General features: G+C 33.8%; 1 protein-coding gene across 1 annotated transcript in view; it reads right to left on the bottom strand.

The window, feature by feature from the left end:
• Positions 1–319: 319 nt before the first annotated feature.
• LOC132725034 (probable chitinase 10) overlaps positions 320–27,013 on the bottom strand; it is a 47,656-nt gene continuing 20,962 nt past the window's right edge. Inside the window, exons 14-32 of the mRNA XM_060710020.1 lie at positions 20,449–21,358; positions 18,380–18,486; positions 17,367–17,535; positions 16,831–17,086; positions 16,397–16,506; positions 15,038–15,161; positions 14,355–14,540; positions 14,006–14,125; positions 12,902–13,259; positions 12,374–12,547; positions 12,035–12,172; positions 7,564–7,638; positions 6,498–6,666; positions 5,984–6,239; positions 5,389–5,498; positions 5,078–5,201; positions 2,710–2,895; positions 1,770–1,886; positions 320–1,223 (exon numbers count right to left, since the gene is read on the bottom strand). Coding sequence (XP_060566003.1) covers positions 930–1,223; positions 1,770–1,886; positions 2,710–2,895; positions 5,078–5,201; positions 5,389–5,498; positions 5,984–6,239; positions 6,498–6,666; positions 7,564–7,638; positions 12,035–12,172; positions 12,374–12,547; positions 12,902–13,259; positions 14,006–14,125; positions 14,355–14,540; positions 15,038–15,161; positions 16,397–16,506; positions 16,831–17,086; positions 17,367–17,535; positions 18,380–18,486; positions 20,449–21,358 — 3,983 coding nt within the window. The 3' untranslated portion in view covers positions 320–929. The remainder of the gene's footprint in view (positions 1,224–1,769; positions 1,887–2,709; positions 2,896–5,077; positions 5,202–5,388; positions 5,499–5,983; positions 6,240–6,497; positions 6,667–7,563; positions 7,639–12,034; positions 12,173–12,373; positions 12,548–12,901; positions 13,260–14,005; positions 14,126–14,354; positions 14,541–15,037; positions 15,162–16,396; positions 16,507–16,830; positions 17,087–17,366; positions 17,536–18,379; positions 18,487–20,448; positions 21,359–27,013) is intronic.

Here is a 27,013-nt window from a genome sequence, read left to right as displayed (position 1 = left end):
AACAAAAAACCTTTAAAGATACGGCAATGTCGCACTTTTGCTCCGTGTGGTGCCAGAGAAAACACGAAAATAGGACAAAAGGCAAACCCAAATGTTTGAAATTTCGCCTGAAATCTGTCGTATTGTCGTGTGTTCGACTGGCGCCGCACAGAGGAAGTACGACAAAGTGGACATCTTGTGTTTTTGTCTGGCGAACGCGATGCGAATATACGGCATGACCATAGTTACCATTTTACCGCTACGCCAGCCCTGTCACCAATAATATTTATTAAGTTGAATACTAGACAGAACAAAACGAAACAGAAAAAAAACAGGATACGATCAAATATAGTTTATTAGCCCAAGTTAGGCATGCCCAACGTACATCTATGACTACAACAAACTGTAAACAGATAGAAATATATCATGATATTCGACAGATTTAGCATTATATATGAAACTTGTACAGAGCCATTAAACTATGAAAAGTATATTAAAGTACGTGGTTTCTTTCCAAGTGTTGTTATACCATTCAAATGAGCGGACAGAATCTGATTTCTGTAAAGGATGCATTGCTGTAACTATAGATAATAGTGAAATATACTTTGGAAACCAAAACTAAAATAAACACAGTCCAGTCATGCTGTTTATTTTGTATTATTATCGTAAGATAGGTTTAACCAGGTATGTACATTAATATACGTACCTGGTTTAACAAAAAGTTTATCTTATATTAAACGTATGCAAAATGTACAAATCTAATTCAGCGGTGTCAACGCCCATGCGCTACCCGATATACCGGAAGTTTATACAATCGTTCTTTCAATTACTTTGGTATGCTTTAATTAAGATACAGAGGAGATGTTCTACAGGTTAAATATAACTCAATACAATGTCATGTGTTTTCTATATGGCACTTAAAAGGGTAAAAGTTCAAATAACAGTTCCAGTTAGCGAAGATTGACAAAATTCTTTCCTCTTCGATCTAGATACTCATTACCATACTGATAATAATCTCCGGGATAGAAACCATATTGGTCACCATATTGGTCCCCATACTGGTCATCATATTGGTCCACATATTGGTCAGTGTCGTCCTCATCTTCTACATCATATAATATATCCTTCATTTTGCGTACCAAAGGGAAAGGTTGCGTAAAGTCTGGACAAAGTCCGCCAAAATCGTCCATATCTATACTCCAGACCATTGCCCCGGCATATCCATTCTCTTTTATATAGTTGAGCTATAAATAGAAACAGCCCAATGGTCATTATTTTACTTATTATGTAGCATTATTTCAAAGATTTTGGAAGAATTACATGGATCATATAAATATGTACAATTAAATATAAATTTTGAAAAAAATCAAAGTACTCGAGATACAAATTTGATTTTAATCAGTTTGATAAATAAGAGAGATGTATTTTTTAAGCAGCATGGCTCTAGATGAGTCAAAATATTTCAATAAAATCAAACTTGAGAAATATGTACTACGATTTTAGGAAACGTAAAATGATTCAAGATTCAAGTAATATTTTACATGTTAAATTTGTGCGGTTAATGACTTACAACTGAATTTCTACTGCGTTACTTTCGCAGTAATGGCTATTTATGCATATATTTTGACCACTTTTTGGTAATTTACATGGCCTGTAAGGGTCATTGATAATGTGTAAATTGCTTCCTTTTGGTTATTTCACAATATTATACAATCAAATACATTTTCAAATTTTCATGAAAACAAGCATGAATCTAGAGGCGTGCTGCTTTAAGGTTAAGGTAAAATCACCTTGACTTCAAAACTTTTCACATCATCGTAGCCTATCCAATGGTCCTCGTGTATCAGGTAGGGAACTTTCTGTTCAAATTCCAACAATTCTTCGCCGTTAGCTGCCAATTCGCAAACCTTGTGGTAAGAAAATGAACAAACACTTTTATCATTCATTCAAATAATGTGACAATCTGATGAGGTTTTAGGTTGGTTTTTAAGTTTTAGCTTGCTGACAGTAATTCAAACTACAGTGCAAACCTAGATCAGCAGGGACGCCAGTGCTATCTAAACACGGTCTGCACTGTTCGCTTTTCAGTCTACAATATGAATTTTGAAATGCGTATATATATAATCATTTTTCTCTCTCTTTTTTCTTCTGTAATACACACGCGGACATATATGGAAAGGATTCATACTTTTACAAAACTAATGTGACAAGACAGACCTATTAAAATTATAAAAAGGAAACATTAAGATTTGTTCAAACGTTTCTTTGTTTGCTTTAAGAAAGTAAAAAATCGAGCGTTGCCTCCGCCCGGCGGTGGCTCTTGTTGTAGGTAAGACCTGGTACCTTAGTAGAATCCATCAAAATATTGAGAAAGATCTACATTAATATATTCTTATAATGTCAAACATAGCCTGAGAAAAACAGTACATGCTATTGGCTTTGTATATTAGGTCGGTATAGTTAGCCATGAAATATCAATAAGCATCTATTTGACTAAGAGCAACAGAAATATTTTCATGTGCCGCTCCTTCGTGCAATACTTAATTAGCGTGACATATCATTCGGAAGCTAGTGGCATGGAAAGCTTCCTTACATGGACGAATTCAAAGTGTCTGCTGCGATTTGAAACCACTATGGTAAGTGGCAATCGATTATTAGTCAGCAACCTGAACCACCTCAAAAATAGATATAGTTTCTTTATTAGAATATATGTATATGAAAAAAGTCAACCTCATTATATGCCAGGAATCCATATTCGTTTGTATATGGTTGCCGTGGTCCAGCACCTCGGATTCTAGAACCAATAGACTTAACGTTCTTGTTAGCGAGTCTGTAGGAGCGCCCGTAAGCCGGAAGTCCAATCACCAACTTTTCCTTTGGAACATTTTGGCTTACAAGATAATTAGCAGCCCAGTCCTGAAAAATATTTCAGCCCATTGGCGGCGACTGTATCTACATTTGCAACTAATTCAGACCAGGACAGGATCAGGCTGCACGTCACGCGCAGTCTAATCATGGCCTGCACTGTTCGCTATTATGTTGGTACATATTTTTTAATTTCCCCCAAAAATGATAAATGGTTTTGTCCAGATTGTTAAATGAACAAGAATATATATGTGTGTATCAGATATTTTGCATTATATGACCCTCAAAAAGGGACTAGTTGATTTCTACGTACAATATGAAGAGTTATTGATCATCGTAAAATTGCTTTGTGCAGTTTAATATCAATAACACAGGGTAAGAAAAAATATGAAGCCTCACAGAGACTCGAACTCACGGCTCTCGAAATCTCGCTCCACAGGTTTACATAAAGATAAAGGTTTCGCCCCAATTATTGAACAAATCTGGTGGCATTAACTTTTTAGCTTATTTCGTTACAATCATGATAAGCATTAATCTCCACGGCAACAAGAGAGTTCAATCAAACAGCGTTGCTTGGATATTGTATTTATCGTCTAAAACGTAAAATGCTATGCAAATCTGTTTTACATATTTATAAAGTTATTTTTCGTTTGGTATACACAGAACAAGTACACAAAAAGCTGGTCACGGGCTATATATAGCTTATAATTCATGTGGTATATTTTAGCAAATTCAACTACAATGCTAGTATATAAAGTGTATTATTTCCTACAACATAGTATCATATGAACTAAAGTATTCAATAAAATATTATCCTATTTCCGAATTAAACCTACAGTTTAATTGTTACAATGAAAAATAATAGCCATAGAAAGAGCGGCAAAATAATTGGATATGCAGTTGAAGCCGTAAGAGACTCTTTCAAACTCAATATTAAAATATATATGAATGGGTAATACCCCTGTCACACCAAGAAAGTTCGAAGTACATTCTAAAGTATGTGGCCTAACGGTTATCAAACTGTGCGAAAACGGAGTGTTCGTGTTTTAAATTTAGGATATGACGGGAATTATGCCCCAAAACTTAAATTTTTACTCAAAATTTTTGTTTGACCAGTAAGACGGACTGCATACGTTCTGAAAACGACCAAAAACGAGATGAACGTATTTCGGACGCAATTGCCGTACTTATATCGTACTAGAGACGTGCAATAACTTCTTGGTGTCTGGCGACGATTGGCATTATAGAGAATTTACACAGATCTGTCAGTTTGTAGCTCGGTCATCCCTTTCACAGACAAACGTGACTCGGTTTCATTACGTCAAAAGTACTTTATAATAATTCCGTTTAAATACAAAAAATTAACATTAATTTGTTTGTACAATTTTGTAACACGTTTCAATTTACATATTGTAGTCCTAAACGTTCAAAATAGGTTCTCAGCACGATCAACTTGTCTTGGGTACGTAATGAAGCGGTTATTACAACGTCTCCCCTGTTTACAGTACACTCGGACCGAGTAGAAATAAATACAGGTCGTTTTCGCACTGGTTCACAATTGAAATGAACCATGGATAATTTAGCATCTGTAACGATGCTGAGTATAGGAATTATTTATTTTGGTTTCAACCAGAGCAAGGATTCAAGATGGAAGAGCAACAGAGGAGATGGATAATACGAAGAACGTGTTGGGCGAGGACCAGCTTATCTAGCTCTTTTCTTACTTTAAGGTATGGTGATTACGAATGTCGTTGGTTTCATGTAAACTGTTTGAACGGTCGAACTAGAATCAAGACTTGCAGAAACATGCTGGCAAGTCGGAACGTGTGTGTAATGACGATCTGAACGCATGATGAGGAACATGATAAAGACGCGTGGTCAGAACGTTTTGAACTTCTTACGAACGAGGTGGTCGTGTTACAAACTAGTAGTACAACGAATTCAAACTGTCTGCAGACGGCGGGCAATTTAACCAGATCCAAACAGACTTCATATTGGTTTGAGACGCGATAGACGTATAAATAACGGTTTATGAACTAATTTTGGATCGCATTGTAGATATTATATTTTTAACTAGAGCACACTCCGTTAAAGGGCATTGGACGTGTTAATCAACAACTAGTTTGATGTGACAGCTCCATTAATAAGGCACATAAATTGTTATTGCACATGGTCTAAATGCGTCTTTAAGACAGCATATTTTAAGTACTATAGCATAATTGATTTTACTTACAACATTCTTTTCTAGGTCAGCCGAACTTTCGGAACTCCTTTGAAATAAAGGACTATTATGACCAGCAACTCTTTCCCAATCTCCATGAAAATCATATGCCATAAGACTAATGAAGTCAAGGTTTCTAAAGAAGCAAAATAGACAAATAATTGAAATCAATTGATGTGCAACAAAACTCTTTCTTAATCAACAATAAACAAGGTATCTTTTTAAAAGTAGTTCTGGGAGCATTGCACTTTCTCTGTGAATTAATATACGACATTCGAGTTTGAAAGAAAATGCTTTTGATCTTAGTTAATTGCTGTACTTACTTGGCCATTTCCTCCAAGTCGTAACCTCTTCTTAGCAATACCTTTAGATGAGGGACCGCTGCGGTAAGCATCGGTTTATAGTATTCCGCATCGAACTGCCTCCTGAGTTCCTGTTTTATAATGGATAAAAATTACACACGAGCTAGAAATATTACATTAGAACGTTTTTATGTTAAGTCTTGGATTAATACAGGAAGCACGGGAACTCGAGGTTCCATAAAGCAATATATAAGATGGCAAACACTGATTGCCATTATTTATTTCAACACGTAAATCTAAGTTTCGGCCGTAGGTACAGAAAAGGGTCAGTTTAAGAAAGCAAAAAGTACTCTAACCTATCACAATGTTTCAAGTTATTTTCAGGAATTGTTTTTAATTAATTGCACATCTCATATATTGGATGCGATTGCCCTATTTTTGTCTTTTATATGCAGTAATGCTCGTAAAAACTCGACATGAATTTTCACTCTTGAAGCTTCTTATCAATATCAAATAAACTTCTATAAGACATGGTGCAACAAAATAAATTTTGTGTACTGAGCGCTTTAATTAAGGTTGGTTAAGAATTGTCGGATATGTGTATGAAGGATTGTACCCGAATAAGCGAAATATAATTCCTCTTATCAGCTGATCTTCTCCCACCTTTGCCAGCCGGAAATTCCCAGTTGAGGTCAAGGCCATCGAAACCCCATAAGTTAAGAAATTCTATAGCTTTTCTTGCAAAGGTCTTGCGAAGATTTGCGTCGGCTGCTAGGTCGGAAAACTGTGTACTTCCTTGATTGTATCCACCAACTGCCAGCAGTGTTTTCAGTGAGGGATTCTTTAACTTCAAACTAGTGAATTCATCCACCCTGTGTATTTGCAGGTAAACAAAGCTATATTAACTTCACATATGAATGCACAAGGATAAATTACTTTTAATTAATGGAGAGTTTCCATCTGTAGTGTATATTTTATTACATCATCAATCTTGATAAAACTTGTAATGTAGTTTGATAAAAGAGAAAGAAAGAAAGATGCCGATATGCTGCAGTTAGTTGTAAAATATATATAAATGTATATATTTGATACATGAATGCAGTTATACACTTATATAGATCTATACTAACATTTCTCTATCGGTCGGTTCCGTGAATATTATTTCAGAACTTTGGTTCAGTTGAGCAAAGGCGTAAATAAGATGCGTACACAAATGTGGATCTATCTTTGCCGGCGTAATACGTGCTGGCACGGGTCGATACAGTGCCGAGTTTGAGTAATAACAAACTCTGAAATGCCCTGAAGAAAAGAACAGTTTTATTTTGATAATGAAAATTACGGGGCCATGATTACACCCAGATTCTTTTACACCAATTTCTTCAACGAAGAAATAGGATCATATTATAACCATGTTTCTTACTACATTCATGTTGATGCCAACACAACAAGTTTGCGACCTCAATTCTTTCATAAATTTATTTCAACTATTAATATGTTTGCTCTCATTCTATTCACTGATATAAGTTTCCTTTTTGTATTTGTAAAATAAGAAGAAACTTCAGAAAGCGTCTTCAATTCACAAAAAGAACCATAACGTTCTCTTTCTTTACAGAAGACACGTTGTATATATATTTGTAATTTTTGTATGGCTAACAATTAAGCAGTCATGGGTTCGAACACCCGCTAGCTATTCCAGCCTATATATCAAATATATTTTGTTTAGGTCATGCGCAAGACAGTATCATCCGGTACTCTGGAGAGTTATGAGCTGAGATACTTTTAACATATGTACCTTTAAAGACCCATTACGCCAACGAAATGCATTTTTGTTTTCTAAATAGCTTTTTTGTTTTTGGTGTTCATGTCATAGTTTCTAAAAGGATATACTCATTGGCCAGCTACATGAATCATCTTTTGACCATGTTGCCTTTTAAAAAATAGCACAGTGACAGTGCTTTCGTATTTTGTATGAAAGTTAAAATACTACATTGTTTTCATTTTTATACCAGAATGGCAAATACTTTCACATTCATCTTATTTTTTTTTCACGTTTAAGCATTCCACTTACTCATAAGCCAGCTTTGCCCTTTCTAAAGAAATAAAAAATTATTCGTTTCTGGGGCATAATGTGCCTTAAACGTAAGTAAAAACAGCAGATATTAAAGTTTTGTTTTATAAGTGCAAAAAAGTACTTACCTTTAACGTAACTGAAAACAGCCGTAATAAGGGCTATTTTTAGTAACATCATTTCGAGACACTTTTGTCTTTCACCTTGAATTAAAAAATAAATCGGTATCTTTATATACACTGTATACACATTTTTAATATAATGTTGATTTGTTGTAATTCACACATTGGAGATTGTCTGGTAATATTTCCACTATCAAAGCCATGTGTACATCGCCGTGAGAAAGCATGGAAGCAGGCATGCATCTGTTAAAATGCACGTTTTACAAAACTGTACCCCGGCTAATAAAAGTTTACTGCTTGTTATGCATTTCTTTTTGTTATTACAAACACTTGATTTGCATTCATATTTCTTTTATTAGAGCAGCTTGACAACAATCTTGCTGATTTTTTATTACGTTAAGAACAAACACACTACATCATAATTACAACGCATTACTTTACAGAAGGTCTAGCTTGCATAGTTTTATGTAGCTGTTAAACATAATTATATCTTTTATCTTTATATATGATTATCTTGATATTGAAAAAAGTGACAAAATAATAATAACAATAATACATTAACAATAGAGCTAATACATGTAATAAAACCAAAGACTAAACGACTCGAGACTTACCGAATTCAAAATAAATCTCCAAAAGTTTTGAAACACTATTTCATTTACGTTTTCCGAAAAGGGTAAAAAGTTATTGTAGATTTATATGACTTTGCAAATTTAAGTTTATCCAATATTTGAACAACGGGGAAGGCGTACATGGGTGTAAACCATTCTCTCGCAATAAAATTCATTGGCCAGCTCGACAGATGACATCCTATTTCGGCACTCTTCAGTCAAATTTGTATTTGATCGGATTATATTAAGTGTATCCAGTTTCATTGATGGAGTAACCGGAAACTTTTATTGAAAGTTTTCGGATAGGGTAGCAATTTTGTCCGCCCTCGCACGAACAAATGCGTGTTGTTCGACCATTTAACGCTGAAAAGAGTTTCAAATTTACTTATTTTACATAAAATGATATCTTATGAGAAATCGTAGATTTACTTGAGATATACCATATAAAATTTATAATGGTTCAAAAGTATTAAACATGGTCCAGTTGTAAAGCTTTTTATATAAGAATAATATAGTCAAGTTACTAACGAAAAATATTTTATTATAATAAGTGTCTGAAATCATTTCTGTATAAACTCTTCAGTACTAACCTTTACTAATATAAATCATTATAATATATCCGGGTTCAAATCTAAGCTCTGTAAAGAATATTTGAGCCGCGTCACGACAAAACCAACATAGTGGGTTTGCGACCAGCATGGATCCAGACCAGCCTGCGCATCCGCGCAGTCTGATCATGATCCATGCTGTTCGCTTACATACCCTATTACAAGTAGAGAAACTGACAGCGAACAGCATGTATCCTGATCAAACTGCGCGGATGCGCAGGCTGGTCTGGATCCACGCTAGTCGCAAACCCATTATGTTGGTTTTGTCATGGCGCGGCTCATTTAGAATGAAACGTAGGTGGTGTTGTTAGTTTTCATACGGATCACGGCAGTAAGCCACATTGAATTTACTAGAGGACAGTTCAACCACCGCATCACATGAATGCAGAGACCTATTAGACCTTTTGAATGAAATAGAGTTGCTCAAACTGTAATTATTTATGGAGTTGAAAATATTATAAGCAATAAATATTAAATGAATAATAAATTGTTTTTGATAATTGATAAAACAAGAAATGATGTACTACATAATGTACCACAACTAGCATTATTGAATGACCACATTCATATATTGTCCTTCGCGCAATCATAAAATATGCGAAAAGTGTGCCTCAAGATTGAAATCTCAGAATGCTGTAATCAAATGTGAACAGTGTTCTACCAGTATAGAGCCAGGCTAGCCGCAACAACCGCGTGCAGGTTAAATACTTATAGGCCCTTAACTGTATGTGTACCAATCAACATCCAGTATAGATATTGATTTTTCAAAATTTATATTCGATTGTTTCTTTAAATTGGAACTTCACAAAATTAATTAAAAAGACACTATATATAGTCAATGCTTTTAACCAATTATTGTTCATGATTGAAAACAATCGACACTAGGCAAAATTAGCCCTGTTAAGCCGGCAGGAAAGCGAGTTAAGGGGATGGTTGGGGATAAAAGAATTCCATTCTTTGGGAATCATTCTCTCTGCTTGCGGTAGACGACGTTATTGCTCCTTCTTATGTTCATAATTTCGCCTTGATGATGAGAAACACGGAAAGTTAGATATCTTACTAAAGGAAATAAACAATGTCCAATACAAGACTCAAATCAGGCTTCTCTTCGGTCCCGGTGGCATGTATTACAATTCACTGCATCTTAAGAATAGATTCAGCTGGATAGGCGTTAAGTTCATGTTTTATTTTCATACATGAATTGATATTTCTATCAATTTAATCACAATATTATTACTTTATGCAAACATCCGGCATTGTCTGTATAGTAAGAGGAATTATAAAAAATAATTATGCAATTTCATTCCCCGCATCCCTTCCGCTCCCTTCGAACACAATCTTTGTCGTCGACAATCGCATCTTCTTCTCGTCAAGCTTTGGATATTGACTTCAAACTGTCAGACATATATTCAATCATAATTTTACCGAAATAGACTTTATATTCCTTTGAATGTCAATTATATATACCTTATACATTATCAAAATATTACACCTACATTTTAAAACGACTTTCTATCCGTATTAATTTTAAGATACGATATTGCAAATAAACCAGTTTTAGAACGGCCGAGTATCTTTTTTAAAGATACTTCTTGTTTTTTGCCGCTTTTCAATAGATCCATGTTCATAATAAAAGCAAACTGCGCATACTTCCGATACGAGCGAAGGCTCATAACGTTAAAATGACTAGGGCTATACTATACACTGTATTACAAAACACAGATTTGATTTTGATTTTCATATATATTTCGTTTTAGATCATAGGATTGTGTGGGGTTCTGATTAGGATTATGTGCGGCTGGGGATTGACATGCAAGGCACGTAACACTATAGCCGGTAATGCAATACAGTATTTATATGATGAGTTTTCCGGCCGGGGTTTTCCTGTTAAAACAAGGAACCACCAAACCATTACATGTATTTTATTTATTATTATGATAAATAATATTACATAAAATAGATCAGCTTATTTTCTTTATTTACGTTGTTAATGAAAAGGAAATTATGTACAATTGTTGCTGTTTATGCCTTTATTTATACCCGCAAACGGAACAACAAAATATGTTCGATAATATGTCGTACCATGCTTTTCCAATTTTTTATTGAAAATCAGTTGAATGTTTTATTAATATTATTGTTATCTTCATGTCGGGTTTTTATTTTGCGACATTGCTTTTAGTAAAGAACTTTTATGCCAAGTGGACATTTATTATGTCTTCCTTGTTATATACAAAAATAATTGCCACAAATACTAACATTTTCATTCAACCCTTACTTTATGAACGTGTCCAGTTTCCATTTTTAGTACTGTACATCGTCAAATTTTAGGAGATCAAGATGAAAATATTAACGTCAGTCTAAAATATAGAGCTTGCAAGATTGCAGGAACAAAGACTTATCAATTTCAGCAATTGGAGGATTAAGTAACTCTTTTTGAACAGAATGCTAAATTATTCCTAGTATATGTTTCCTTACCAATAACAATAGACATTATTCATCATATAGATTAATGTTCATAACGAAAGATTTATTCTCTAGATAGCGTTGGAATGGTAGTTAGGGTGTCAGTCCATTCTCATTCAAAGGATCTAGGATTCAAGTATGACACAGGAATGGTTAATCCTAGGAAGCAGACATATGATGGTCCATTCATATAAGCTACAAACGTTCTTAAATAAAATAACGTGATCCACGTATAATAAAGATATCAAGTTGTCATGGACACCTGCTTTGTCTTTTCATGTCTCTCGCGGCCATTTTTCCAATCATGGACAGCATTCCTGAAATATTCTAGAACCGGTCTAGCTATTTTTAGACAATAACAAGCTGATTTTGATTGGTCGATTTTATTTGAAGACATGTATCAAGTACAAGATACAACAATACCACTTGTTATTGTAGTAATCATAGTGACAGTAAAAATCATATACATGTTAATATAAAACATTAAAAGCCATATATATATATATATTGCACAAAATGTAATTTAAAGTTTATCAAGTTTTAGTTAAAGGAATGCCATGTACTTTATTAATAAAATTTAATGTAAAATGTTATTTCTCTTTAATACAGTCAACTTTTCAGTTGGCCACTTTCGTTTTTCTTGCGGAAGTTATATATATTGAGTCTTTCATGTACAATCATTTACACGTATGAAGAGTAGTGTTCTATTCGTTATTCAGATTGAGTCTCCGTGTTATATTTTACAAAAGATAATGCCTCCGTGTTAAACTTCTAACCAAGTCCGGCCTCCGTGTTAGTTCTGTATCAATCCGGAAGTCAATGTCCCGGACGACTCTGCGTTTTCTGCATCAGCATCTGACATTTTATTCTGCAGCTTTCGCAAGAGTGTTTCAATCAATGCTTTTTCTGTCTCGGACTCATTCATTGACAACACTGGCAAGATATTTAAACAGAAAAAACGTATTAGCAAAAGCCAAAAATTAAATACATATACAGTATATTTCACAGTACTTGCACAATTTAATTTGCTATGCTAAATGAACACCGGTGGGACAATGTAAAATACATCCATAATTAGTGAGATTGTTTTTCGACTATTTGAATTAAAAATTGGACTGATTAAAACAAGCTTACCTCTTTTAACTTTACAGTCAACTGCCCACATATGGTTACAATTTTTGATTTTCTGGTCCCAGTATGTTCCTGGCGCGCACGGTCTTATGACAGGATTATAATGATTACATATGATGAATTTCGAGCAGCTGTCCGGGTGTTCAAAATAGCCAAATCTGTTCTGTTTGCAAATCTCTGAAGAAGAATTACAGACTTTTCATATAAACTATTTAGGACACAGATTTTCTTAATTTATTTATTCTTTATTAGTTATTACTTTCTCGTTTAAACTATGCTGTAATATGTTACTGTAACAAAGCTAGATAAATATTTGATTTGGAGCTCAGTCAGAACAATGCACAATGTCGACAGTTGACACGTCTGACATTATGTTAAATAAGAATGGATATTCCCTAGTAGTGAAAAAAACAAAAAAAAACAACAACAAAAAAACAAATGCAACTGGCAAATTAGCAAGGAGTGTTAAGATGGCCTATACAGAGGAATTTTATCAAGTTTGGGTGTTTGAATTGCTTTACTATTAGTTACCTTGTGGAGTTTGTTTTGATGTAGGCGCGTCTGTTTGCGCTGGTCTTGTGGTTTGGGGCGGGGCTTGTGTTGGTCTCTCGGTCTGTGGTGGGGCTGGTGTTGGTCTCGTTGTCTGGGGTGGAGCTGGCGTTGGTCTCGCAGTCTGGGGCGGAGCTGGTGTTGGTCTTGTAGTCTGAGGTGGGCGTTGCGTTTGATCTGACGGAGATTGATCCTCATCTTCATCATCAGATGTTCCTAGCTCTTCACGAATGACTTTCATCAATGGGTAGTTTCCGCTTCCACATATATTATTAAAATCATCGAGCCCAATTTCCCAAACCATAGCTCCACCAAAACTGTTCGTCTTTATGTACTCAAGCTACAGATGAAAGTGTTCATTTATTTCAATGACAAAACAAACCCAGCTGAACGCATATAATATTTAACATATTTGCTCCCAAAGGGAAATACATAACATAAAAACGACTATAAATGATAATCTATCCAATCCATATTTTTTTCTTTATATAAAAGTTTCTTTAAAAAAAAATGTTTCCTATCATTTCCTTTTTGTTTGCCTCATTGTACATGTAATTATAGAAATATTTGATGGCATTATGAAACTATATATAGTATAATATCAAATTGCGAAATCCCTAAAAGGAATATTAAACAGTTTACTCATCAATCTAAAATGAAAGATATACCAAGCTCAAATTTCATATTAGAAAATATTGATAACTGCTACACAACCTCTTTGCAAATATAAAATAAACATGTTTTGACTTCACACAAAGTAGATATATTGTGTTTAAAACTCTATACACTATAGGTGGTCACAATATGAATTTGTAGTCATTAAAAAGACTAGCAGTTTTTTTAAGAAAAGACGAACGTATCATGACCCTTAATATGGAATACAGCTTCCCATACATAGTTTATTCATTTCTTTATTCAAATTAGACAAGAATTTCATAGATTTCAATAAATTTCTGTGATAAAAGTATTTTATGCAATTATGACATAATACATCTTTAAGATATCATGCATAACATTATTTAGGAGCTGATTTTTTCATCAGATTTGTTAACTCATTCAAGATATATCAAATCTAGCATCACTCGCCTTGTCCGTAAAACTGTCTTTGTCATCATAACTAATCCACTGGTCACCGGAAACCAGATGCGGTACTTTATGCTCGTCGTCCAAATATCGTGTAGCACCATCTTGCAGAGTTTTACAAATCTGGAATTTACATATAATCAAGAATATATGAAAAATCGGCGCGAGAGAAAAAAAAAGATTATTGAATAATTGATTTATGTTTGGTCAACCAGAAAGTGTGCAGCGTTCTTCCGACTGTACAGGTTGAAGTTAAGATTATGAATATAACAAAGAAAACTAAATATACATTATACACGTTGATTAAATTGTCAGTTTGACATGCAACAAATGATTTACAAAAACACTATACCTCATAATATGCTAGAAATCCATTTTCTTTTGTGAAAGGTCCCATGGTACCTGCACTTCTAATAGGCGCACCTATTTCACTGTTACTAGGCCTGGCTAAAGTAAAGGAACGACCATACGTTGGGAGACCTATGATCAACTTCTCATTCGGAACACCTTTGCTGACCCAGTAACTCGCAGCCCATTCCTATTGAGTATCAGATATTTCATTAAAGACGTAAAGGAATTAGTTAAAGTAGAGTTTGTTTGTTGTTTTTTGTCCTTTTTTCTGTTTTTTTTTCTGTTTTTTATTCGTTGTTGTGTTTTTTCTCTTTCAAAGATACATGTACCTTTATTTTTATTTGGTTAATGTAAGCATTATAACTAAAGGGGAAAAGTAAGGTTGTTCTATATCCGCAACCTCGCTTCACTTCATAGTCTAACAATTCATGTTTTTATATATTTTATATTCATTTTAATTGGTGTACTTACTTTTGTATTTGCTGTTTTTGTTTGATTTGTCTTGTTGTTAATGGGGGAGAAGTGGGTTTTTTATTCCGTTTGTTTTCATTTTGCTCTTTGTTGCTGTTGCTCTTGCTTTAGAGGGACGGGGGGGGGTACAAAAACAGTAGATGTGATTAAAAATAATGTGTGTTTCCAAGAATATTTCCAGTTAACGGTAAAGTTATACAGTCATATACCTACCACGTTCTTTTGTCCGTCTTCCTCGATTTCATCTTCCCTTGCAAACAAAGGACTGTTGTGTTCGGCATTCTTCTCCCATGGTCCATGTATATCGTACGACATTAAACTGATGAAATCTAAATACCTGCAAACATTATCCAAAGGCGGAAAGTTTTTTTAATACATGTATGCATATGATATAAAAGAGCACTGAAATTGTTAACAATGTTTGACACTGAACTGCTGTCACATGAATGACAGTGGTCAAATAACGATTAAGCGTTATATAGTACCTTACTATTCATATTTACGTACGCATTTACGTACAATGTACACATTAAGTAATAGATATACCATTGCTGCGTTGACGATTTCTGGGTTTGCGTAAATTATACCATAATCACGTGACCTTTCTTATGCCTTAACCTCACGAGACGAAGTCGGACGAAGTCGAGTGAGGTTGCATAAGAAAGGTCAAGTGATTATGGTATTCGTCTCGTGAGGTTAAGGCATAAGAAAGGTCACGTGATTATGGTATAATTTACGCAAACCCAGAAATCGTCAACGCACCAATGGTGTATCTGTTTTAACCTATAGCTCCGCCCAGAAACACCTACTCCTTCGATCTTCAAAACTGAAAATTATACCATAGTCTGGGTATGGTATAATTTACGGTTATTGGAAATTATACTTGGAAGAATTTTACATAAGAAGCGCTGAAGAGCTATAGGTTAAATGTTTATTAACCTATAGCTCTTCAGCGCTTCTTATGTAAAATTCTTCCAAGTATAATTTCCAATAACCGTAAATTATACCATAATCACGTGACCTTTCTTATGCCTTAACCTCACGAGACGAATACCATAATCACGTGACCTTTCTTATGCAACCTCACTCGACTTCGTCTCGTGAGGTTAAGGCATAAGAAAGGTCACGTGATTATGGTATAATTTACGCAAACCCAGAAATCGTCAACGCAGCAATGGTATATCTATAGCTCTTCAGCGCTTCTTATGTAAAATTCTTCCAAATATAATTTCCAATAACCGTAAATTATACCATAATCACGTGACCTTTCTTATGCCTTAACCTCACGAGACGAATACCATAATCACGTGACCTTTCTTATGCAACCTCACTCGACTTCGTCCGACTTCGTCTCGTGAGGTTAAGGCATAAGAAAGGTCACGTGATTATGGTATAATTTACGCAAACCCAGAAATCGTCAACGCAGCAATGGTATATCTATTACTTAAAGTAGATCCCTTGAATTCTACAAGTTGAATATACACATAGGCTACTGCTGAATTTCACGTTCGTGAATATTCAGCAAAGTCCGTTACTTTCAGGTAATTTCAATTGATATGAGACTGTACTTACTTCACCATGTTACGAACGTCATAGCCACTATCTATGTCGACTTTATTCCAAGGTACAGCTGCAGACAGCAATAGTTTTTCTTTACTTGATTCCATTGCTTGTCGTAACTCCTGCAGCAAGAAAAATGACTAATCTTTGAACACATATAAAAGTGATATACATTACACATAACTGTGTTTGTAGCGTAATAGCGACAAAAGCACTTACTTCGATTGCTAAGTGCTTGTTGTTAAATAAAATGAAAAGGATAGAACTTTGTGATTTTTTTCTGTAAAAACGGTCAAATAAAATTCTTTCTCAAGTTATCGTTATATCACACTCCACACTTGACTTCTCTTTTATTTAACAAAATATTGTTTAAATCAACATGTATACAAATTGTTCTATCAATATGTTAATGCTCAAACGTCATAGATATTGTGTAGTATACATACATTTAATAATTGAACAAAATTTCTTCTATTCTTAAATCTTTCAGCTCTGGTTCCGGAAGTGAACTGCCAATCCAAACTGAGGCCGTCAAACCCCCATTTTTGGATGAAATCTACAGCCTTCCGGGCGAAGTTTGATCTCAAGTTAGGATCGTCTGCCATTTTCGAGAGTGAAGTTGCCCCTTGATTATATCCACCTACGGCTAGAAGGGTTACAAGCTTTGGATTGCTCTTCTTCAAGCCATTAAAATTCCTTACCCTTTAGAAATATAAATAAAACAGACTATATACCGGAAATGACGTTACAATTTCCGGTATAAAGGAGAAACAAAAGAGAAAAAAACATATCTAAATGACGGGATATGAACTAAGTTAAAGAACTTATTAAGACACTGTCCATTCTATCTCGCAAAGAACATCCTATCTCAGAAGTGATCATGTACCGACCAGAAGAAAAACATTATTTTTTAATAAAATAAGAATTATCTTGAAGCTTAAGGATAAACGGTTTATCACTATTAACATATATGTCAACTTACAAATTTCCATCGTTATATTCTGTGAAATTCAGCTCGGAATTTTCGTCTACTTTCGCAAAAGCATAGATAAGATGTGTGCAGATATGTGGATCTATTTTATCAGGCAGAAGTTTTGCTGGAGCGGGACGATATTGTGCCGCGTTTGAATAGTAACATACCCGTATAAAACCTGAAGAAAAAAGAATATTTTTACTGTTGACTATATCTGTTGACTTAAACATAATTTTATCAAATCGTGAATGAGTGGTTCAAGTCGCTAAATCATTAAATCATAATCGTTTGTCACTCATCACTGTAGGTTAGAACCCCTCCATGAACTTTAGATTTGTTCATGTTAGAAAAATGTGAAGCTAGTTTAATAAGGGAGGTTAGTGGTTCTTTTTCGGTTATCTGCTTATCCTAGACAAAGTGCATGAGATATTCCTCCGCTTGTAAATCCGAAAAATCGTCATTTTGCCATTTCAGTGTCAGTGATATTAAAGTCAGTCATTAAAGTAATATTACAGATACGTTTGATAAATATATGTTATTTTACAGAAAAATAAACAAAGGAATGAGAAATAAAACATACTGTAATATCACTATTAGTTATAAAGAGTTTTGGCAGGTAAATTACACTATATAAACAGTTGTTTCCATATATAACAAGCCTAGCGACTCAGGTTATATTTCCAAACAACCGTTTATATAGGGTCATATAACCTTTCAAAAAAAAAACTTTATACTTAATATAAACGACACCATTATCCAATGAAAAGCAACATTACAAACGTGCAGTATTATAAATAATCTTTTAATCTGCTGTCAATTTATAAAGTTATTTTCGTGTTTTGTTTTCTTTCGTATAAAGCAATTCTGCAGCTTTATATATTCGTTATATAGTTATATAACAAGTAAACGTTTATGCACGGTCATACATCTTTATAACTTATGATATGTGTACAAGCTTGTTAGATTTTGAATCTAAACCTATTCATTTATATTTTGGACAAACTGAACATAGAAATACAAACCATCTGCAGTGACCGCTACAACGCTTGCCAATAAAACAGCTGCTCGTAGCAGAGTCATTTCGTGGACCTTCTTGTTATCACTGAAAATTTCAAATATTCTTATAACCCTAGAAATAAATTAGATATTTCAATGTTGAAAAATCAATAATCTATGTAGATGACAGTCGTAAATCACGATTATTCACATTGCTTCCTTATTGTGTTAACAAATACCCTGCTGGAACCACAGGTGTTCGGCACATTGATTGGTCACTACACCCCCCCCCCCCATACCCACTATACAACCCTCTTAAAAAATGTCAAATGCATTATTTTTTCACATAAAATGTGTTTTACTTCTTGATATATACTATAAAATCAATTTTCTTCAATCCCCCCAAAAATATAAAAATGAAATATATATATATATAGAGGATATTCAAGTTTTTTCTATAAATACATGATTTATTTTCATCGAGTGGTATGAAAATAAATATTTGGTTTAAACATATTTATTCAACAAAACATTTAGCAAGTGAACAATATTTACAAAGTACATTTTGGGATTGGGCAGAAAGCTATAAAGCTTATAAATGTCCTCTCCCAGTTATGATAATTTACAATAACAAAGTTCATGGCATTATCATACACAACGGTTAGTTGAAATATTCAAAGACATTCACATAATAGTTAAGAGTTAAGTATTTAGCAATATAACATATGTAAGAGCAAACAGTAAAAAGGAGGAAAAAAAGATTGAAGAATAAAGCAACTCACAAAAAGTACAAATAGACAAACACCTGTCTTAGTTTTTTGTTTGTTTTAGAATTTAGTAAGAAGAAATAAAATATTATCTTATTTGAATGCTTACAGCTGTATATTAGCAGATACAATAGGTATACACTGAATATTTAAAGAAAAAAAGATATTATAAAAGGAAAGAAGAAATGGATGAACAATGATGGAACAATAACGAGGAACTAAGATGTATAATCTAGTAAATGTCAAATATGTTAAGACATCTCTGGTTTTAAGTACGCTAAAATCGTTTTGTATCTCGGATATATTTTTGAACTGAATTAAAGATTGATACATTAGAATCATAAGGTAAAGTAGTGGAACCAGTAAGAATGACATTGATGGAAGGATGACAAAATTGAGATATAGTACTTATTAATTCAGGTCGTAGGTTTGTATATTTAGGGCATTCAAAAAAGTAGTGATAAGCATTTTCTCTCGCACCACATTCACACAAAGGAGAGTCGGTAATGTTCTTATCAAATAGATCGGCAGAAAGAGAGCTGCAGTTAGTACGTAATCTTGTGTGAAAAATTTGTAATTTACGCTCACCGCATAGAAAATGGGCAGGTACTTTTGGCATATCAGTATTAAGAAGTCGCTTAAATGATGTTAACGTTGTAGCAGTTTGTGTTTGAGGTGGAAGAGAGTTGAAATCCCTAATAACAGAAGGTAAGAATGATTTATAGTAAAATTCTGTATTTGTACGGATATATTGTATGTCGTCTGCGTTCCTGAGAGGGTAACGATGCTCACTGCCAATCGATGGGGGGACAAGATCAGAAAGATAATGTGGTGTAAGGTTGTTTTTCATTTTAAAAAATAGAATAAGTTTATGTTTGTGTCTCCTTTTTTCTAGGGATTCCCAGCCAATTTCATTCATGAGTTTATCGATTGATACGAGCTTAGTTGTTCCAGTAATTATTCTAGCGGCTTCTTGTTGAATTTGTTCGAGGTCCTTTTTATCACTTTGCGTACAATTATCAAAAAGCACATGTCCATATTCTAAAATTGGTCTTATGAAAGATTGATAAATTATTTCTAATGATTTCCTATCAAGTTGGAATTTTAATTTTTTCATAACATTTATTCTTTTCCAAGCTTTATTTATGATATATTCAATATGAGTGGACCATCTTAAATCATGAGCGAAAGTAATTCCCAAGTGTTTATGAATGCGTACTTCTTTTATTTGTGTGCCATGCATAAAGATAGGAGGATGGATTACATTATGGTTTGTTTTTCGTGTTATTATTAGTGATTCTGTTTTAATGGGATTAAATTTTACCAACCATTGTTCGGCCCAAGAAGTTATCTTATCAAGATCTGAATTAAGGATAGTTGAAGCAGTCACGGGGTCTTCGACCACAATAAAAAGGTTAGTGTCGTCGGCGAAAAGTCTTATATTGGCATTGATGTCGATAACAATATCGTTAATATAAACAAGAAACAACAAAGGCCCAAGAATTGACCCTTGTGGCATACCAGCGGCAATAAAATTAAGAGAAGATCTACAACCTGGTAAAATAACTCTTTGTCTTCTGTCCTTAAGATAAGAAGAAAACCAAGAGGAAAGACGGCCAGAAATACCGATACAATTTAATTTATAAATAAGGCCCTTGTGCCAGACCCGATCAAACGCTTTACTGATGTCACAAAACACAGCCCTGACTTCTTTACCAGAATCAATGGCCTGTGCAAACAAATTATATAAGTATGTTAGTTGGTTGACAGTGGAGTCTCCGGGAACAAAACCAGATTGAAGAGATGTAATGATATTATTATCACGCAGAAAATTAAATGTATGTTTAAATACGATTCTTTCAAAGACTTTGTTGACAGTACTTATGAGAGATATTGGTCGGTAGTTATTAACAAGAGAAGGATCACCCGATTTGAAAAGAGGTGAAACATTTGCTTCTTTCCATACGTCTGGAACTTGAGAAACCTGAATGGAATAGTTAAATAGAGAACTTAGAGGACCACTGAGTTCATGTGAGAGTTCACGAAGGATTCGATTGTTAATATCATCAGGACCAGCGGCCTTTCCCAAAAGAAGTGATTTCATTACTAATTGCACCTCATCTGGTGATATGGTGAGATCATCCAGATGATAAGGAATGTCGGGCAAGTCAGTAAGAATTGGAGCCTGACTTTCGTCAATACGTGTTTGCGCAACAAAAAAGTCGTTCAAGAAATTAGCTTTTTCCAAATTTTCAGTGATGACGGTGTTATTATTAGTGGTTAAGGGGGGTATTGAGTTAGAATAAGACGGTTTAATAAAGGATTTAAGACAAGACCACCAACTCTTTGAGTTCCTGTTTTCGTGTTGTAATTTTTGGGCTAGATTGTCGATATGTTGTTTTTTTGCTTCTCGAATTTTTGATATAATTTGGTTTCTTAAGGTTCGAAAACGTGCCCAATAATACGGTGAATTAGTTTGTCTGGCTTTTCGATACAGTCGTTTTCGTTTTCTTATTAGCACTCTTAAGTTATTTTTAAACCAAGGCGGTTCGTTTTCGCGGATTAAGACTTTTCTAGTCGGGATACATTGTTTTGAGAGAGATATTATATTGCTAGTAATGTTATGTGCGTATACGTTTATATCATCGTTTTTAAGGGAATCCCAATCATATTCGGAGGCCAGTTGTCTAAGTAGATCGTAATTTCCTTTATCAAAGATCCAAACATTACGATAGAAGCAAAGTCGTTGGCTTAATACTACAAACCCGTATGTCATTTTTTTGTCATTTTTAGAAAATCGCATTTGAAAGTTTGAACTGTAATAACATTTTAATGATAAACCGTATAAAGATAAAATTTTCAGTGAATTTAGAAATCTGTATGTTGTACATATGTACCAAATTTTATTTCTGTGCATACAATTTTAAAGCTAAAATATCAAATAACTAATTTCAATTTTTCATAATGAATAAGAAAATACATACAAATTCTGAATTCTAAAACCCCATTCGAGAGATACGTGGTTGTTGACAAAACATTCAGGTCATTTCTACACCATAAAAGCGACATACGGGGTTCTAATTGAAACATTTGAAGCAAAATTGACTAAGTGTAATAATTTTCGGCTAGAAACATAGCAAAAATTCAAGTAAAAAATATCATTAACTTCTCCTACTGTGTAAAATATTACACGTCTGTTTGAAAATCAATGCTACTATCAAATGAAATCTACATTAATTTTTCAAAAGTATGCACTTGTTATGTTACATGTTTATCAACCGTGGGTATTCGACGATGCGTTGCTGTCACATACCTATGTTGCTATTATGTTTCAATTTTTGATTTAGAGTGTAAATTAAGTAGATGCTTTTCGTGCTTCAGAAAACAGCGTTGAATCTGAAACAATTTGTCCTGATAGCATCTAGATGTAAACAAAGTGGTATTTTGTCTTCCATTCAAGAACATCTAATAACTATAACTTTTATGGATGATCAAAATGCAAATGTAAAAATAGGTTCAGCTATATAGGTAATGAGTACCCTTTCAAAAAGTGTAAAAACTTGAAAATAAGAAGCTTTAGGGAAATTAACAAAAATAGTACTCATCGAGGCCGTCCGAAATGGTTATCATCCGAATAAATGTAGTATTTACATATGTATCTATTCAATACATTTACTATTAAATTAAATTCAAAATGATGTAAGAGCTATAAAAACTAAATCATCAATATATGTATATTACATTCAGGTAAAAATTACTATAATTATCTTTAAATAAATCACTAAAAGTTTTTCAAATATTTGGTTGTGATAAAGTAGGCAGCCATTACAGATGTGTCATGTATCACGTGGTACAAAATCAGAATGTTTGATTGGACGAGAAGTTACTGGGGTCTAGAATTAACGTTTGATGTAAATAGCGAGTTACGGGTTTGTGGAATTGGAAATAAACATTTTTATGTTAGTTCTACAACTACATAAGTATGTTCACTGTGAAGAGCTCATTGAGACGAAAAAAATGATATAAAAATCTCAATTTTGCCAAAAATCGAGTTACGGGGTTGTAGAATTAACCCGACGAAGTCGCTTTGGTTTTTTCAAGTTAAGTAAACAGTATATGGGACAGTGATACCTAACATCGTGCTGAAGAAAAGGGTCGCCAACGCCGCTTATATGGATGAGATTTTTATTAGAAGTAAAAATAAGGTCAATTACTGATGAAGATGACTCAGTAAAGTGAGTAGGTGAGTCAATAATTTGATGCAAAGAGAATTGACAACATATTTCTTTAATTTTCTTACAGGAGGAAGTTTGTGCAGCATTTAGATTAAAGTCACCCATAACTAAGATGTTTTCAATTCCAGTATCGATAGCTAAATGCATAGAGTCCAGTATCAAGGCATGACGGGCGTTGTCTATGTTGGGGGTCTATAATAAACTTCAAAAAGTATATGTTTATTTGAAAAAAGAATTTCGATCCAAATGCATTCGGTACTGTTTATTTCTAAATCATGACGTCTTGTGTAGTGGATATAATCCTTAACATAAACTATTACACCGCCATGGTTATCGGTACGATATTTCCTTTCGGGATTAGCAAATGAATGAAGAAGCAGGTCTGACGATGGAATATGTTGGCCTAGCCATGTTTCTGAAAATGAGAGGATATCAAAATCCTTGAGTTCCGAGTAGATGGTGTCAAGTTTTTGAACAATGCTTAAGACGTTGTAATGGACAAACGAAAGGTTCCGAGAAAGATCAATATATTCATTGTCTGAGGAGACAGAAGATACTGATGAAGTACTAAGGACATCAGAATCAGGTCCTGGGTTTTTATGAACATCACCCGACAGAAGAATTATAGTACAAATGTTCCAGGTTTGAACGGACAAGAAAAGCAAAATGATTGAACAGAGAATAGTGAACGAAAAGACAAAGTTGAAATATTGTTTCATACTAGGTGGATGTTTGCGACGAGAGAGGGGCAAAGCTATACTTTTTAATATTAAGTCATGATCACAGATGCACAATCTTATGCTTAGAGGAATATAGCTGAGGTAAGTGAATGTGAATAAAAACTGTTGTAAGAGGAGAAATCTAAACATAAAGCGAATGCGAAACACTCTCTCCGTTGTTGGCGCTGGCCGCTTTATTTTGTTCATGTAATTTCTAATAACAGAAATAGAAATTTAACAGCCACCAACAAGAGAGAAAGAAGTATAGGTATATGCAAAAACAAAATCCAGCATCTTATAAGATCCTCGTTTAATGTTGTGTTCATCCTAGAAAGAAAATTAAGGGAAAAAGAGAACAATGCTAAAAATGGAAACATATGGTATTGAGATGTTGATTGGAAGTATCAATAAGTGCTAGGTAAAATTGCTTAAAAATACCATGAATATGTATGCAGAATATGTAATATTAAATAAATATTTCATGAGTGGCGGTAGCCACGAGTGAAATATGGTAATTTTCATGCCACAAGATGAAAATAAATCATGTATTCATAGAAAAAACTTGAATTTTCTGTTTATTATGTACATTTTTCTCTTTTTTGCGATAAAATTTGAAAAACTTTCCCTTAAATTTTGTGTACTGGTAGAATTTAAAAGAAAGTAGTCCGGCAAGACACCAGTGAAAATACGGAAAATATGTTTCAATGCAGTGAAAAATAAATTTTTACAGTGAAAATACGGAAAATGAAAATACGCATTTTATTTCATCAATATTTCTCAATATTTCATTTATAAGTATATAATAAATATATTTATCATTTTTATATTTTTTGGGGGGATTGAAGGAAATTGATTTTATAGTATATATCAAGAAGTAAAACACATTTGATTTGAAAAAATAATGCATTTGATATTTTTTAAGAGGGTTGTATAGTGGGTATGGGGGGTGTAGTGACCAATCAATGCGCCGAACACCTGTGGCTGTAACCAATGTGTATACCCTTTACCACCAGTATAGAGCCAGGCCAGCATGCACACCCGTGTAGACAAACAAGCCTCTAATCTATTCTCTTGTTATCTTACAGCTACATGCCTCCAGATGAGCCAAAATATTTCTAGAACACTAACCTTGAGAAAAATATGATTTTAAGGAAAGTAAAATTATTAACAATTAAAGAAATAATTTACATGTTTTATGCCATGAACGACTGATGATGTATTTATCACCATATTTCTACTGCGTTACTAACGCAGTAAGGACTACTTTGCAAATTCTGACTTATATTTGGTAAATTTCGTAGATTTTAAATACCCTTTAAAAAAAGTCATAAAAATTAGCATGGACGGGGATTATGATCCCTAAAATTGACAATGGTCTATTCTAAAAATGGAAGCTGAACTAGTACATCCTGGGCTAGTTGTAATATTATATACTAATTAAATCTAATTTTGCAGGTTACTGGTTGATATACGAAAGGTACATTCAGAACTTGTGTGCCTTCTATAAAAGTATTATAGAAACATATCTAAGCTTCATGGAAAAGAAAACTTTAAAGCCTGTTTCTTGACACTCCTCGAGTGTGCGTCCTTGAACTATTAAATGCTGGTGACTCACTCGTGAAGAAAATTATTAGTGACAACAGTGACAACAGTAGGTTTCGAACCCACAACCCATGTTTGTGCAGCGGGCGTTTAAACCACTAAAAGTCATCTCTCCCCTTTGTTTTTGACAGACGCAGACTAGGTATTCACTCCCCTTTCTCTTTAACAGTGAAGTTATATTGAATGATTTAGTAAAAATAGTAATATGTTTGAATTTTTTTCTTGCGAAAATTGACAGTCCTAACAAAAAAATCATATCAAACACAAGAGTAAGGCTAGTGATTTTGATACATGTATACATAACCTGTATGGCACGAAAAAAAGACAGGTACAATTTCCATCTTACCTTGCGTTCTCAAAATCATAAAGTAGACTTGTTTATAAAAGTATATTAAATAATACTTTAAATACAAATCTTTTGCGCAAAACATGAAATAATAATAATAATATAAACATGTACAAACCAAATATTTAATCAATTCCGCTGTATACAAGTTCCTCTCTAGATTTTAAAACCAAAGTTACTATGAAAGTTACATTTTCCGTCAACCTTTGGTATCTAATTTAAAGATGAAACAGTAGTTTGCCATTTAAAAATTGGGACTATTTTTTACGGCGGAGGAGGTTTTTGTTTTCGTCATGCGTGCCCGGAATGATACGCAAAAGGAATCTATTTTCAACACTTTTGCCGGTATCTTGTAATAATATCTTAAACTTAAAATCTGCTGACAAAAAAATGAAAAGCGTCTTTATATTTAACGCCCGCGCAAGGGGCCTTGCGTGTTTTCAGAAAGTTTAATAATGCAGCATCTGGACGATACCTATTTTGAAATGTAAGACTAAAATTTTGATATACAATACTTTCCATTGTTTGACTAATTTGACATTTAGCCAGATTCACGGACTCACTGTTGGATACTTTTCATATTTGATAGCCTATTTACATTAATAAAAGAAAATAAGTTCGCCCACTTAAAAGTAATGGTGGGATATATCATAAAAGACTAAATATAGGTTTCTTTAAGCTAAATTATAGCTCATGTATCAGCTATTTTTGTATCTCATGTATAAGTTTACAAGAAGGCCAGTAAACGGATATAAAAAAAGAAATTTCATGCAAATCAAGAAGAATTAGTTTAAACACAATATGTACTTTATTCATTGTTTTCAACATACCGGACCTCTGTTTTGAATCAGCGTTAAATTTAACGCCGCCGACTTTCCACGTCACTGGGAAATAGCGAGTGTTTTGACAAATGATTGTGGTGGTGGTGGTGGTACTGTCCTAAGATGATAATTTGGTCTTAACGGTACATGGGAAAGTCGAAAAACGGGGT

The sequence above is a fragment of the Ruditapes philippinarum genome, unplaced genomic scaffold, assembly GCF_026571515.1.
Source record: "Ruditapes philippinarum isolate M1 unplaced genomic scaffold, ASM2657151v2 ctg2571_1_1_1_1, whole genome shotgun sequence".
Classification (NCBI taxonomy): domain Eukaryota; kingdom Metazoa; phylum Mollusca; class Bivalvia; order Venerida; family Veneridae; genus Ruditapes; species Ruditapes philippinarum.
Note: the sequence above shows the minus strand (reverse complement) of the source record. Positions and strands in the feature narration are given on the sequence as shown.